We start from the raw sequence: 17005 nt of genomic DNA on the forward strand, positions 1-17005 counted from the left end.
GTTTATCGTGAAAGATTTTAATTTCATTTTCAAATCTGAAGCTTAATTTTGCTGGATACAGTATTCTTGGTTGGAATCCATTATTTTTCAGCGTTTGAAATACATTGTTCCAGGATCTTCTCGCTTTCAAAGTCCGTGATGAAAAATCAGTCATTAACCTAATTGGTTTACCCCTGAATGTAATCTGCCTCCTTTCTCTCATAGCTTTTAATATTCTCTCCTTGTTCTGTATGTTGGCTATCTTCATAATTATATGTCTTGGAATTGGTCTATTATGGTTTTGAATGTTTGTGGTCCTGTAGGCTTCCAGGATTTGGCAATCCATTCCATCTTTCATCTCTGGGAAGTTTTCTAGAATTATTTCATTTAATAGGTTGTCCATTCCTTTGGTTTGATTCTCTGTGCCTTCTTCTATCCCGATGACTCTCAGATTTGGTTTTTTTATGACATCCCATAGCTCTTGAATAGATTGCTCGTGGGATTTAAGCATCTTTTCTGTGTTGACTATATTCTTTTCAAGTTGATAAACTTTGTCTTCATTATCTGATGTTCTGACTTCTACTTGATCTAGTCTATTTGTAATATTCTCGTTTGAGTTTTTAATTTGGTTTATAGTTTCCTGCATTTCTAGGATTACTGTTTGATTTTTTTTTTTAAGATCTCTATCTCCTGGTAAAGCTCGTTCTTTGCCATTTGAATTTGTTTGTTTAATTCATTTTCAAAATATACTTTTATTGCTTGGACTTGCTGTCTCATGTCTTCTCTAATATTCCTTTCCATCTGAGTTAGCTATGCCTTGAGTTGTTCTTTCCCTATCCCTGTTTCTGATGCTTCTAGGTCCTCCTGTAGATTTAAGTTTTCCTGCATTGTTTGTATTCCTTTTTTCCCTTGTTTTTTCATGATGTTCATGCTACTTTCCAGTTCTATTTGATTGCTGTGTTTCTGCTCTCTTCTATAAATTTGTTTTGGTTTTTTATATCTCTGTTATCTCTCTTTTTTGTTGATTAAATATTTTTAAAGTTTTTTTCACTACAACTCATTACATAAAGTCAGGTATAGATCTTTCCATTTGTGATGTCATATCACTGCTCAAAAAAATTTCAGGTTTTAGAACACTCTGGATTTTTTATTTTTGGACTAGGGATTTCCATCCTGTAAAAGTTTCTAAAATTTTAAGAAAGATTCAATCTCTTTATTATCATGTTGACAGTGTTATATATTAAGCCCTACAAATGTCGGATTTACTAAAATTTTACTTTTTAACCTGAAAACAAAAGCTGTTGTGTAATAATGTATAATAAAAAGTTTTATGAAATTTAAGTTTTCCACATTTGTTCTCTTCTTTACAGTGAAATTTAAATCAAGATAGTAGCAGGCAATCCATGTACAAGAATTATGAACAAGTTAAATTTTTAAATTTTTAGTGGTGTGAGAAGTATCTTTCTGATTTTGTTAATTCTGTGGAAAGAAGATTAGGGCTTTTATTATACCTCAGGAAATATTATGGAATATATATTTAAATATAAGGTTCCCATATCCAGTATGGATAGAGTATACTATTTTGCCATATTTGGGGTGATATGTCTGAACTTAAAGCATTTTGTGTTTTAAAACCATATGAAGATAAGTCACCACATTACAGTTAGACTGTTTTGGAATATTTTGTTTGTCTGACTGTAAATACTCAGTTCTACTTAAAATCAGAATAATAATGTAAATACAGCGAATGCTGATAAAACTTGAACTTTTACTCTTTAACTAGTTAAATTTTGTGATGTTGGTAGAATCTGTGGAAACCCTTGAGATAATACAATCTTAGAGTTGGAAAGGAGTTCCTGACATCTGAACTTCTGGCCAGTTTACTTCAAAAGAACCCAAGATTGAAAGATCTTGTAATTCTGTTTGTAAGATAATTACCTCACTAACTGAATGTCTGAACCTCTCTAATATCAATTCTCTTTCACTGTTTAATAATTCTAATGAATCCAGGTATATGGGACATCATTGACATCACTCTGATTCTGTCAGTGTATAGTCCCTATATGGATCAGCCAAATTTTTTACACAGTGTTCCATTTTAAGTAATGCATAGAAGAGTGAATTTTCTATAATCTATGACTTGTCACAATCTATAATATTGGAGTGGTGACTCAAAATTTTAAGCACTTTATTTTTGTAATCCACCTTGTGTCTCTAAATAAAACACACACAACAAGCATGTAGAAGCTGGGGTTATAGCTCAGTCAGAGCATTTGTTTAGCCTGTGTGATGTACTGGGTTTGATCCTTAGTACTGCATAAAAATAAATAAAATAAAGGTATTATGTCCATCTACATCTAAAAAGATTTTTTTTAAAAAAAGAAACATGTAGGCCTTCAATAATTATTATTTATTGTGATAGTTATTTATTACTACCTAGTTATCCAAGAAGGAAACAAATCAAAAATGGAAAAGAATAAATAAGCTGGTGGTGAAATGTTGAATATCTTTGGTATTTGGCATATATAATACTCTATCATTGTGTCATTCATCAAACCTATTCTGATCTAGATTTTATCTAAATAAGGGCATTTGAAGTTTAACTAGGCTTTACTATTCAGTCAAATGATCTAGGAAACAGGTAGAATGGTACTTGAGGGGTAAAATGTAGATATAGCTGGAAGGTAATGCAAAAAACTGCAGGGTTTTATTCCAGGAATAAGCCATAAAGATGCTGAACTTTATCACTATGTTCAAAGCAAGAGAAATGCTCTGTGATCTGTGAAAGCTTATATGGTGAAGTAATATAATTAGAACTGGTGTAGTTTCTATACCTGTGAGGTGTGGTGAGAAAAATGCAATTTTTATCCCAAGTAAACTTTACATTAATTTTATATAATAGCACATGTGGGATTTAGCAATGATTATCTAGGTAGAAAGCCAATTAAAGAATGCCATAACATCATTTTAATTGCGACTGTTACCTTTTCAAATTGAAAAACTAAAACATTAAATTCGAAATATATCAAAAACATTTTTATGTCAGCATCTTAATTATAAACAAGCATTTATTATGTGCCTCCTTTGTACAAAGATGAGTAATAGATTTCAAAACCTCAATAGTAATTTAGGTGGAAGAATCTAATAGCACTTACTGTTTTTCTTGTCTCATATAGTAAAACTCTTTTTTACAGAAAAGGGTACTGACATACAAAGTTCTTTCTCTAAATCCTTTCAACTAGTAAGCAGGGTGAGCTGGAATCCAAATTAGAACCTGTGCTCTTATTCATTGCATTATCAAAATAAGTCACAATTTTTGGGAAAGTTTTCAAGGATAGTAGTTAGCTACTATCTTAAAATATTTGTTAGTAGCCTGAGAATTTCACTTCATATGCAAGCAAGGAATCTCAGGTTCTCTTTCTACCAGCTAAACTGTTGTGTGAGGATTTCAAGATGTGAATAAAGCCTTAGAGTTTGGCAGGATCTACATGAAGATTACTCAAGGATATTTATTACTTATTTCAGGAACAGCATCTGTTGCAGTTGCAGGTCTCCTTGCAGCTCTTCGAATAACCAAGAACAAACTATCCGATCAAACAATACTATTCCAAGGAGCTGGAGAGGTACCTGCCTTGCATAATAGTCATGTTCTCCTAAACTAATGAATGTATAATTAGTGTTAACTACCCATTAATTTAAGTTTCAAAATATTGTTTCATTGTTTTTAGCATATTACAACTATTGGCTTTATTGAAGTTTCTCAAATTAAGTATTGTGGCATGTTAATTTTTCATAGGAGACTTTAGTATAGAGGTATGAAGATACTTTCCAAAGTTTTAAGTTTGCAAGATTATCAAATGTCATCATAGGTTTTCATTGTGCATATTTAGGGTGTCATGGAGGAAAAATAAGCTTCCCATGTATAATTATGTCTTTAAGTATTCAAGCTGGAATATCTGATGCTGATTTTTAGTATCCTCCAGTGTCACATTCAAAAGTTGTCTTAACTCAAAATTAAATGTGCACATATGTAACTATATATGTTTTTACGAAAAAAATAATGTTGGAAGGAGATTGTAGCAAGACCAAATTATATTGTTTCCTGTTATCATTGTGAATAATTTAATCATTTGAAATAAAATTAGACTCCAGTAATAATAATTCAACCACCAAATGGAAATTAAAATGTTAGTTTTCTTGTGGGAAAACTGTCAAAAATATCTCTAGTTATAGTCTCTGTAGAATTAATAAATGGGGAAATACTTTGTGCATATGTGTGTATGTATATATTCATATACATACACATTTAAGAAACTAAATTTTTAAGTTTAATGTAATTATAAATACACTATATCACTCTGTGGAAATTTAGGTACATTATATTGTTTTTCATTTTTCTTGTTCATTTTGCTTCAAACAAAATAAATGAACTAGAACGTAAATTCCAAGACATAAGTATTCAGAATGTAAATCACAAATTCACTTTCAAATTGAAATAAAAATCAAGCCTAAATAATAGCTTTAACATTTGAATTCTTTGTTTTGTGGATTCTGACATACTGTGTTTAATTTTGGTAAACTTCTTTGAATTTGCAAAGGTTTTTGATGAATGGCACAGATCAGATCTTGATAATCAGCAGTCAAGAAGTTGTGTGTTCAAAACCTGTTTGTTTCTGACAAGATATTGAGATTTCATAGATTTCAAAAAATTTACCAAATACCAAGGGAGTTGATTTCTTTAATCTCACTGGAATTTGACAGTACTTACTTTGTCCAAATAGAGTAAATAAACACTGGGGAACACATATTTTTTGTCTGTTTCATTCCTTTACCTAATGGTCAAGTTCCCATTCCAATGACTAGTCTTCCTTCTTCAAATTTAATTAAAAGAGCTTGAGCCTGACAATAAACAGTACAGTCCAATGAGCAAGTTTCACCCGCTCATTAAATTCAGTGTTTTCCCATTGGAACAAATCTTGATTATATTAATAGGATTAAAAATACTGACAATCAAGGATATCACTGGTTTGTTTATGTGTGGCTAAATAGCAAACCATATAATAGTGGTGCTATTGTAGTCAAAGTTAATAATTGTTATTTGGTTCAACCCAATGTGACAAAAATACTTTGCTCAGAGCCATTTTATACTTCCTTATTAACAAAGACAAAATCAGGTGAACCGTCAACCCTTGATAATATATCACATGAAACAACTTCTGAAATTTTTATTTTCATAACCTCTTTTTCAGGCTGCCTTAGGAATTGCACACTTGATTGTTATGGCCATGGAGAAAGAAGGTTTACCAAAAGAGAAAGCCATCAAAAAAATATGGTTGGTTGACTCAAAAGGATTGATAGTTAAGGTAAGAATTTATTTATTTATTTTTTTTTGACCATAAAAATCAATATGCCATTCTGGATAACCATCTCAAAGACTACTTCCATTTCCATCACCCCACTTTACACTGTGTAATAAGTTTAGCCTTTTGACCTGAATGGTCATATTGATACTCTTCTGAATGAAGAAAACTTTGACTTAGGAACAACGATATGTAGACTCATTACAACCGAATGGATTGTCAGTCCATTTGAATTACTTGGAGTTTCCAAATGAGGCAGTTTGATACTGATACAGATGAAACTCCTAATATAGCACCGTTTGTTAAAAGCTGTTGGTCAGCTTGCACACTAGCTAGAAAGGAAGGAGGGAAAAAAATGAAATAACTGCACTTCACCTGCTGCTTTCTCTCAGCCCCCTTTTCTGATGGCTTGGAAGGGAATTCCTGAGAGAACTTTAAAAATAGTTAGGCTGTTTGAAAGTTAACTTACCTGTACTTCAGTTTCTCCAACTTTAGTAGAGACAGTAGTACCTAGTTCATAGGGTTATTGTGAGAACTAGCTAAGACTGGGTATGTGACCATGTGGCCATATGGAAATGAGGCATTGTTATTACATGTACATTTCAATCACTCTTCTAAAAAATATATATACATGCCCTTTTTATATGAATGTAAATTTTAAGGATTAACGAGTGATAAGCAGTGTAATTTAATATAGATATAAATGGAAATGTGTTGAAACTTTCTGGAAAGCTGTTTAATGTGTATCTAGAACCTTTAAAGATGTATGCTTCTTGGCCATTTGTTTCCATTCTAAGAATGGATCCTGTAGAGATAGAAATGTATATGATATTTTATATATGATGATGTTATCCCAGCATTATTTATAATAGTGATGTTTTGCCACACTAATTATGGTTGTAATATGTTACACTTACCTAAATATAGTATAATTATGAAATAGCTACATGGGTGAAATATATATGTGTTTAAAATTGTTTCAAAGATAAATAAATGACCTATTAAAAGATTCATAATATACTGTTAGATGAAAAAAACAAAATATATGACTTCTGATTTAAAAGTGTAGTTATGTCTAAGAGCTATAGAAGAGAATGTATCATACATTATTATAATTATTTTTGTATGTGTATAGTGCTGGGGATTGGACCCAGAATCTCGTGCATGCCAGACAAGTGCTCTATCATTGAGCTGTATCTCCAGCCCTAAAATTTAAATTGTTTTTAGTTCCTTTCTGTATAGTCTAAATTCTTAGTAACTGTTCTCCTTTAAAGCTATAAAAATATGTTTTTAATAATTAATCTACATTAACAAATTTTGCCTTAAAGGAAGAAAAATAATGTGAATAATTTTATAGCAAATAAGTATGCTTATATAGACTTTGGTTTTAGCTTTTGTTTTTGTTTTTTCCAATTTTTAAACTTGTGTTTAAAAATTGCTATTCCTTTGAAGAATGCACATAACAACAAAAATTTGTACACTGTGATCACTATATATGTTGTGGTCATGAAATGTAAATATCTACTGAATGAAATTTTCTACAGTTCAGGCATTGTTCCAGCCTCTGAGGATACAATAAGGCTCTTATCTCAGGAAACTCACAACCTAATGGGAAAAACCCAATCCACAAGTTACAGTACTGTCTGAAAGCATTATTACAGAAATGGTACCAGGGTGCACAGGGGATGATGCTCCTAATCACACTAAAGAGAAGTGTGGAGGTACTGAGGAAGATCTGGAAATAAGGTGTTTTCTTAATGCTGACTTGAAAAAGAAGAGTTTGTTCTTTGTCCTATGTTCATAAACTTCATATGTTTGAAACTGAAACAAGGGATGTATGGTGACTGAGAGATCTTGAATGAAGCTAATAATAATATCTTTCATTTTTTAAATATCTATAAATTCTGAGACAGTGTCTACTACATATCTGGTAATTAATAATTTGTCAAATAAATTAATTGAAGAGTGAATGGATTTCCAAGTGTTAAAAACCATGATGTAGGGCTGGGGATGTGGCTCAAGCGGTGGCGCGCTCACCTGGCATGCATGCGGCCCGGGTTCGATCCTCAGCACCACATACAAACAAAGATGTTGTGTCCGCCGAAAAAAAATTAAGGGATAAATATTGAAAAATTCTCTCTCTCTCTCTCTCTCTTTAAAAAAAACACAAACATGATGTATGATGTAAGAGACATTGAAGGACAGGTTGGAAAGGAAGCAAATGGCAAGTGACTTAAGACCTTTAAGACCTTTTTTATCCTGAAGATGAGCCATAAAAGAAATGTGTGCACAGGGTTTGCCTCCTCAGTCATTCTGATGACATTGTGAAAGATAGTTTGAAAAGAGGAAAAAACTGCAAAGAGGAAACTACTTACAAAGCTGTTGCAATAATCCATATCAAAATTAATTGAGACTTTACCATGGAGTTGAGCAAAAGAAGCTTGATTAAGTTGATGTTTAGGAAATAAGACTGGCATACTTAGTAATTGAATAAATACAGGAGGAGGAATAGGGTAGAGGAGGAAATCTAGCTGGACTCCTTAACTATCTAGGTAAATGAAGCAACCATTAACGTAAAAAAAAAAAAAAAAGGAATAAAGAACAGACCCTTTCAAGGGAAAAATAAAATAATGAGATCAGCTTTACACAAAGCAAGTTTAAGGTGCCTCTGGAGACTTAAAATGGAAATGTCTCTTTGGCAATTGGAGATCTAGTACTGAACTTCAGGGCGAGGATCTGGATTAGAGATGTGGATTGGGGATCATCAGTGTGTAAATAGAGTCATGGAGGATATGGAATATATAAATTGTGTTGTCCTTAGGGCTATAAAAAATCCAAATGCAGAAGTCTGTGACTGCTTTTCTTCTGTGGTTCCTAATAAAATTTTAATGTGAAATTTGCATAAAAATATACATATTTTATCTCAAATAATTTTAACATACATTTACTGGTCTAAGACTCCAGATTCCATGGGTTACAATAATTAGAATAATTGAAGTTGTTGGCTAGACCTAATCAGTCACTTTTACTTCATGTATTTACTAGCCAAAATAAAGAACATATATTCTGCTTGCCAAGATAAAGTTAAATTTTAGAAGTTTGTTTTATATTTTAAAGTTTATGTTCTACTTAATATAAAAAGACATAAGCTTTAGTTAATGTTTTCATGTTTTTAAAGTCCAAATTCTTGTATTGTTCTTTGTGGTGGAATTAATAAATCTTGGAATAACTTGAATATCAGCATAATCTTGCTTTCATATTTGCATAATACTTTTGTTTTTGTTATCTTTCATCCTTAGCAGTTATACATATCCTGAAAGCCAATAATAATAATTTTATTACCTGGTAGTTACATTTAAAAATCACAAAAATTTAAATGAAGTTTTTCTTGGTGAAGCTCCTTCACATTTTAGAGAGATAAAATCCCAAACTAAAATGTCCACTCATTCTTGGAGTTTTGTCATCATTAAATTATATAATTATTACTCTTTTTTTAAATACAGTTTATATTTTTAAATTTATTTTTATGTCGCACTGAGGATCGAATCCAGGGCCTCGCAATTGTGAGGTGAGCGCTCTACCACTCAGCCACAACCCCAGCCCCATTTATTCTAACATTCTAATATTCTGTTTTCTCTTTCAACATCACAGCTCTAGCATTTCCTGTCATTCACCTCATAACCATATGTGCAACAGAAGGTGTTTTTATGTTATAGAATATCAGTATTTTAAGTATTTAATTCATCAATATTAATTCGGTTGGTTGAAATCAATCTTTTGGCCACTGATAATACCCAAATATTTTATTTTGGATTTTATAGCAAGAAATAATTGATATATCAATTTATCCAACTAATAGGAATACATTTTAATATAAACAAACTGGTACTTAGTTTAAAAAACAAAAATCTTCCCAAATGAAAGAGTGAGAATAAAAACAATAAAGTGAGGCTGAAAAGAAGCATTGCCAGCAGGACTGGTGTTTGTATTTCACAATGATGACTTTGGAGCATTTTCAGGAAAGACAGGAAGTCACAAAACAAACCAATCTAGGCATAACCTGTTTCTTAAATAAATATATTTTGGCATTTGCTAATAAACCTAGTTAATGTTATAACAGAACACTAAAAACAGAAAGTAGGATATTAACAGATACCCTGATGAGAAGCTTCATCTAACCCACAACAAGACTATAGAGTGGTTCAGAATTTGTTTTGATTTTGGTTTTATTTTGTAATGTTTTAAATAATTTTACTTTATTGTGTATTTTTATTAATAGTTGAATGTTTAACTCCTATAGAAAAGAATAGTGAATAAAGGTATATTATATGATATAAAGGTAGTTTTGACAATATAGTTAGTTATTTTCCTCCTGAGAGTATAACATACATGTTTAGGGCTTGAAACTCTAGGCTGTACAGACAGTTTTTCTTTCCCCTATTGCTTTTTCAGGATTTGATGCATTGCATACCTTGTGATTAAAAAAAAAACAAAATCTAACTATTAGGAGATTTTGTAGTTTGGTGAAAAGTATCTGGCTTGATTATTCTCTCTCTCTTATCCATTTTGTTTAGAATATGATCAGTATATGCATAGGGATTGAAAAGAACAGAGGCCGCAAATGATCTGCATGAGTCTTTTAGCCAGAAGACTATGAATATTGATATTTAACAAACAGAATTAAATATTGATGGAATTCACTACCTTCTATTCCTTCCTTGTTTTACTTTCATCACATCATTCATTTTTATCTGTCTTGAGATGATGAAACATCACTCTGGTGGTGCACACCTGTAATCCCAGTGGCTTGGGAGGTTGACGCAGGAGGATGGAGAGTTCAAAGTAAGCCTCAGCAATTTAGTGAGGCCCTAAGCAACTTAGTGAGATCCTGTCTCTAAATAAAATATAAAAAAAGGTCTGGGGATGTGGCTTAATATTCAATTCCCTGTAGTTCCCCCTCAAAAAAAATCACTCTTAAGCAAACTTTCATACCTACATTGCAACTGTTGCATACTAACTGAGAAGACCCTGACTATAGATCCAAAAAGAGGCCACATTCAGCTCTGATAAGCCAAGGACATGACAATAAAAACAGGCCAGTAAAACGGGGCAAGTAGGCAACAAAGTAGGCACCTGTGGAACAATTCTTCAGTGTCTATGTGTAGGAAGGAGTACATGTTTATAGTGGTGATCTTTAACTATTTTTTTTTATTCCTATCCTGTTATCCTGGGTCCTGGAATGATAACCCCAAATCTTGACTCTCTTTGCCACCAATCCTCCCTTCTGGCCCCACCACAACATAGGTGTTTTTGTTGTTCTGATGTGAATATGAGGTATCCCCTCAAATGTCCTGTATTAATACAACAATGTTTGAAGGTGAAATGATTGGATTGTGAAAGCTATAACCTAATCAATCCATTCTAGTTTGAATGGACTGAGTGGTAACTATAGGCAGGTGGAACATGGCTGGAGGAGTTGGTCACTGGGAGCTGCCCTAAACGGGTTCATCTTATCTGCAGCCCCTTTCTCTTGCTTTCTCTGCTTCTTGGCCACCATGAGGTAAGCAGCATCCCTCTACCATGCCTTTCCCTTGTGATATACTTTCTAACCTTGGGCCCAGAGCAGTGGAGTTTGCCCACCAAGGACTAAACCTCTGAAACTGTAAGCCAAAATAAACTTTTCCTCCTCTGAGTTGTTTTTTGTTAGGTATTTTGGTTACAGAAGTGAAAGGATGACAAACACAGAGATTCAATCTTGTTGTATCTTCCACTTTCTACTAAGAAACAGCACAAAATAAGGAAGGAAGAAAGATTCAAGAAATGATGTCACAAAGACATTACTAGTCATCCCTACTATGTTCGGTTTAGAAACTAAACCAAATAGTTTCTATAATCATTCAACTGAACTTAAAAATGGTATAGAGAATACTTTGGAGATGTTTATTTTTTTCTTTTGATTCTTCTGGTTTTGTTAAGTGGAGCCCTTTAGTAATGTTAGTATGACCATTTAATGATTTCTGACCTTCTTTTGGAGGTGAGGCTGTGGGATATTTAGGTTTCATATTAGATGGAATGTCTGGTGCCAGGAGCCACCAGTGATTACTATGATTAATAAAGCAAGATGTTTTTGATAATTTTTTTAATATTTACTTTTTTAGTTTTTTTAGGTGGACACAATATCTTCATTTTATTTTTGTATGGTGCTGAGGATCGAACCCAGTGCCTCACACATGCCAGGCGAGTGCGCTACCGCTTGAGCCACATCCCCAACCCCTCTTTTTATATAATATCTGTCTTTATGATTTGTTTCCCATCATAGGTAATTTAGAGGGCTTAAACTATATTCCATATTTTTAATTATATCTTAGTCATCAGTCAAAAAGAAAATTCAAAAAACTTACTAAAAATCTGTAACTGCCAATGTATATTATTCTGTTTCTTCTTTAGAATGGACCATTATATACTTTTTTGAAAACATATAACTTAAAAAATTGTATCTGGTAGGGACATCATTAAGTACAGTGATTCTCAAAACTGCCTAATCAATTCTCATCACTTGGGAAGCTTTAATAAAGCAAACACATGGAATCCAGGATCTCACCATGGAATTTATTTATTTATTTTTTTCTTTTTCTTCTTTTTTTTATTGGTTGTTCAAAACATTACAAAGCTCATGATATATCATCTTTCATACATTTGACTCAATTGGGTTATGAACTCCCATTTTTACCCCAAATACAAATTGCAGAATCACATCAGTTACACACTCACGTTTTTACATAATGGCATATTAGTGACATGGAATTTAATTAGAATTGAATTAGCCCTGGAAGCTGGGTTCAGGAATCTCTTTTCTAGGTGGCTGGTGCCCATATAGCTCTGGAAAGCACAAATCTGTTTCATTTGCATTGTTATCATCACCAATACAAACAATTTTATAGATAGAGAAACCAAGATCCAGGGAAGTACCTAAGGACTTGCCCACAATCATATGATGAGTGTAAGAGCCTCCTGAGTCTTGGTCCCATATTTTATCTCCATTTGTTGATAGCATTTCTTAATTGTGGAGTATTTCTTTATTTTACTGAATAGCATAAAAACTTACCAAAAAATAGCATGAATATTTTGCTGTTAATTATTAGAATGTATTCTGCTACTTGTTATTTATTTCCCTAGCTAGCAATATTTATCATAAACTATTGACTTATTGACTATAACCAACAGTGATGAAGACAACACTGTAAAATACATTTAAAAATTTAAAAATTTGTTGTCTTAGATTATCTAAGTGCACTGAGGAAAATATTTTGAATCATTTCATTAAGAAAGTAGGGATTAGGGCCTGGGGTGCTAGATCAGTGGTAGAGCACTTGCCTAGCATGTGTGAGGCACTGGGTTCAATTCTCAGCACCACATATGAATATATAAAATAAAGGTCCATTGACAACTAAAAAAAAAAATGTATAAAAGAAAACCTAAGGAAAAAAAAGAGTGCGGATTATATTTGTCACTTTCAGATTTTTCAACATCTTTTAGTTTAATTTCCATTATTGAATTTTAGGTTTATATTCATTATAAACAGACTCCACTCTTAAACTTACATGCTACTTTTAGCAGCAACCTATATTATGCCAGCTTGATTTTTATTGATGCTAACAAAATCATCTTTAAGACTTGTATGCTGGTTTTATTTTCTCATGTGGATATTTGCTTCTTGGTTTGGTAATCTGAGGAAAACGAATAGATTTGCATTTTTATGGAGATCATTGACAAATTTATATAAACCTATATGCCAGAAGCAATTTGGATATGCTTTCATTGTCATGTTGTTTGTCAGTAATTGAATGGTCCAGAACTATTATCTCAGACTGGGAATACCTATTCAGCTGCTTTCAGCAAGACTTCACTGTGACCTACTAATTCTTCTGTTTTGTACTGGGATATGCTCTTTTCAGCATGGATTGTTTATTGTTTTGGTAAGTCCAAGCATTTTTTTAATTAAAAAAAAATGGCTGGAATATTTTCCTCTAAAGCTACATTTATTATTTCCTATTTCTATTACACAATAGGAATAATCCAGAATTCTTACAGTTTTTTTTTCTCCCAATCCTAGGTTTCTTCCTTTATGTTTTAATTTTGTGGTACTGGGGATGGAACACAGGGCCATACTCATGCTAGGCAAGTGCACTGTCACTGAGTTACATCCCTAGCCCCTTTCTATTTATAATAAAACAAAAGGTGAAGATTGGCTATAATATTTTGCTATTTTCTTAAAAGAAAACATACTGGAATATGTTAATAGAACATTAAAAGCAAGATCCTTGACCATGTTCAATATTGGTTGTTCCATTGATGTACTATAGTTTTCAGTTTTGTGGTATTTAAAGGATGACATATCATTAGAGGGTTCAATATGGAGTCACCTTGTTGATTTTAGGGAAGAAAGGTAGGCCCTTGGGAGCAGACCAAGAGCAATAGGTTCCTCAGTCAGGAAAGGAGAGGAGGTTGTTATAAATATCTGTTTTCAAGTGTATAAAAGATTAAGGGCAATGATGCAAACTTGAACAAAAAGATTATAGTAACTTATAGTAAACTGGAATTTTGTTGAGAAAAAAGAATTGCTTAAATAAAGAAAGTAAAATTTCCATAACTGTAGTTTTTTTTTTTTTTTACTATGGATTAAAATATGTTTAAACGTTAAACATAAATATGAGTAAATTTGAAAATATGAGTAAATATGAAATTTCTGTGACTCACATGTTTGGCAGATTCATTTCTTCTCATTTGCTTTACTTAGGGTCGTGCTTCCTTAACACAAGAGAAAGAAAAGTTTGCTCATGAACATGAAGAAATGAAGAACCTGGAAGCCATTGTTCAGAAAATAAAACCAAGTGCCCTCATAGGTAAACTTTTTCTCCTCTTTACCTCTGATAGCCTCATTTTAACCTGATTGGTTTTCTTTCTACCAATTATTCATCCGTGATTTAGCTTTTTTGGGTATTCTAACCTTGAAATTCAAAAACAAAATTATATTCACTTAAGCCTCAGTACCTCATAGATACCTAGATCTGTAAGTTCAGTTCTGTCTTCCTAGTATTGCTTACCCTAGCTGAAGTACATGGCTCCTTTGCAGACTCTGTTAGCCTGCTAATTCCTGGCATATTTGGCACTTTTTCAGGTTTAATTACTTCAGAGAGCTGTTCCTTCTCAAATGGGAGGATTTTGTTGCCCAGGGAACATTTGGCAAGTCTGGAGATATTTGTTTTTAGTTGTCAAAGCTGGGAAGGGGATTTCAAGGAGGAAAATGGGACTACTGAGACATGGTGGATAGAGGTCAGGGATACCACTAAATAATCCTACAGTATACGGGACAGCCCCTGCAACCAGCAATTATTCAGCCCAAAATGTTGCTAGTGCTGAGGTTAGGAAGTCAAGGATCACATCTTTATGTTTCTCATAGTATACAGTACTTATACAGTGTATGTACACAGTAGGATGTTCACTATGGTCAATTTTATGTGTTTAAAAAATCTCCAAGTTGTGAATTTTAATTCCTTATTTTGTGTGTGTATGTTATTCTTTGTATCATACTCCATTCCTAGAAATTCTTGTGAAATAGTTGACAATATTGAAAACACTGTTGATAATTACAATTAAAGCTACTATTCCATGATAGGAAGTTTACTAAGCTTTTAATATTGATTCAAAAATGTTCTTTCCATGGTAATAAAAAATATGAAAAAATGTTCAACATCTCTAGAAATTAGAGAAATGCAAATTAAAAATACACTAAGATTCCATCTCACTACAGTCAGAATAGCCATTATAAAGAATACAAGTAACAATAAATGTTGGTGAGAATGTGGGGAGAAAGGTACTGTCTCATACATTGTTGGTGGGACTGCAAATTGGTGTAACCACTATGGAAAACTTGGAATGGAACCACCATTTGACCCAGTTATCCCACTCCTTGGTCTATACCCAAAGGACTTAAAATTGGCATCCTATAGGGATGCAGCCACATCCATGTTTATAGCAGCTCAACACCCAATAGCCAAGCTATGGGAACAACCTAGATGTCCTTCAAAGGAAGAATGGATAGAGAAAACATGTATATATACACAATGGAATATTATTCATCCATAAATAAGAATGAAATTTTGACATTTGCTAGTAAATGGATGGAACTAGAGAATATCATGCCAAGTGAAATAAGTCAATCCCAAAAAACAAAGGCTAAATGTTCTTTCTGATTTGTGGATGCTAATCCAAAGCAGGGTACATTTGGGAGGGAAATAATAGAAATCCATTGGACTAAACAAAGGGAAATGAAGAGAAAACACAGTAGAATTCATTGGTCATAACTTCGCTAGCTTTTATTTGTATATATGACTAGGATAACTCCACATCATGTACAACCATAAGAATAGGATCCTAAATATGACAAGGTATACTCTATGTATGTATATTCTGCCAAAATACATTCTACTGCCATGATCAACTAAAAAGAAAAAGAACACATCCTAAATAGTGACCAAAAAATTCTTTCAGTAATCTTCCTGTGTTTCATTTCCATTATACTGATGATTTTATTCTTCTGTTAAAAATCTTTCAATGAGCAATACTTGAATTTTGCAATTGAATGAGATGATGTTAACATTGGTGTGCAAAACATAATCGCTTTATCACCTGATGAACTGAAATATACTCAGGATTGCATATAGAAAGACTACATATATTGGACATAGTTAATTTCCTGATTCAAATGTCTATAATCAAAATTTGAAGTGAAAGGCCACTAACTCAATGAGTATTGTTACCTTAGGGAGGGTTCCTGGGTCCTTGGAAAGATGTCAGTTGAGAGACACAGTTAGAAAAGCATAAAAGGATTATTCAGCAGAAAGGAAGTAATGCTATGAAGTGGGCCATCTTTTTTTTTTCTAATTATACTGTTTTATTGTGTGCATGTATGAATATATTGCAACAAATTCCACTGTTATGTATAATTTCAATGCACCAATAAAAAGGAGAAAAGTTTAAAAAAGAAAACAAAAATTATCATGCTTGGATGGAAAAGACTCTAATTCAGATTGTATAGACATTAAAAAGATAATATGGGAATCTTTTTTATAATATGAAAATATTTTATTGGATCTATCTATCGATCGATCAATCTATCTATATGACAGCAGAATGCATTTCAATTCATATTACATATATAGAGCACAAAAACAATCTGTGAGGTGAATACAGACCTATATCTTGGGAGTGGCCCATCTTTAAGAAAGGAAATAGCCTAGGGTTTCCCATGTGGTATTTTTATATCTGGTTTGGGAACCTCCCTCCTCAAGTATTATGTATTTGGGGTGGTTTTAAAACTTGAGTTTTAGTACTATGACTTTATTCCCCTTGCTAGTTCTGCCATGTTGGAAGGTTTATGAATATCTAAGTGAAACTTACAGGGGCTTAAAGCTGTAAAGTAAGTTACAGTGAATCAGAGTCCCCTAAATGACAGTTCCTTAATATTCCGCACGTATTTTGAAGTTGGAAAGTCCCTTAAGCTGTCAATACTGCTTCTTCTAGTTTAAGAAGATAGTATCTGGCTGTGAAGAAGGCCAGTTTATAGGTGGGATTTTTTGGTCAGTTGAGGTGGAGTGATCTTTTGT

The 17005-nt window shown here is 32.7% G+C and overlaps 1 protein-coding gene across 1 annotated transcript in view; it reads left to right on the forward strand.

Moving 5' to 3' along the window:
• The window catches only part of Me1 (malic enzyme 1), a 168520-nt gene that overhangs the window by 133214 nt on the left and 18301 nt on the right, over positions 1–17005 (forward strand). The window contains 3 exon segments of the mRNA XM_027928254.2: positions 3505–3602; positions 5229–5342; positions 14137–14242. Of these exon segments, the coding sequence (XP_027784055.2) occupies positions 3505–3602; positions 5229–5342; positions 14137–14242 (318 nt within the window).

The sequence above is a fragment of the Marmota flaviventris genome, chromosome 6 (assembly GCF_047511675.1).
Source record: "Marmota flaviventris isolate mMarFla1 chromosome 6, mMarFla1.hap1, whole genome shotgun sequence".
Taxonomy (NCBI): Eukaryota; Metazoa; Chordata; class Mammalia; order Rodentia; family Sciuridae; genus Marmota; species Marmota flaviventris.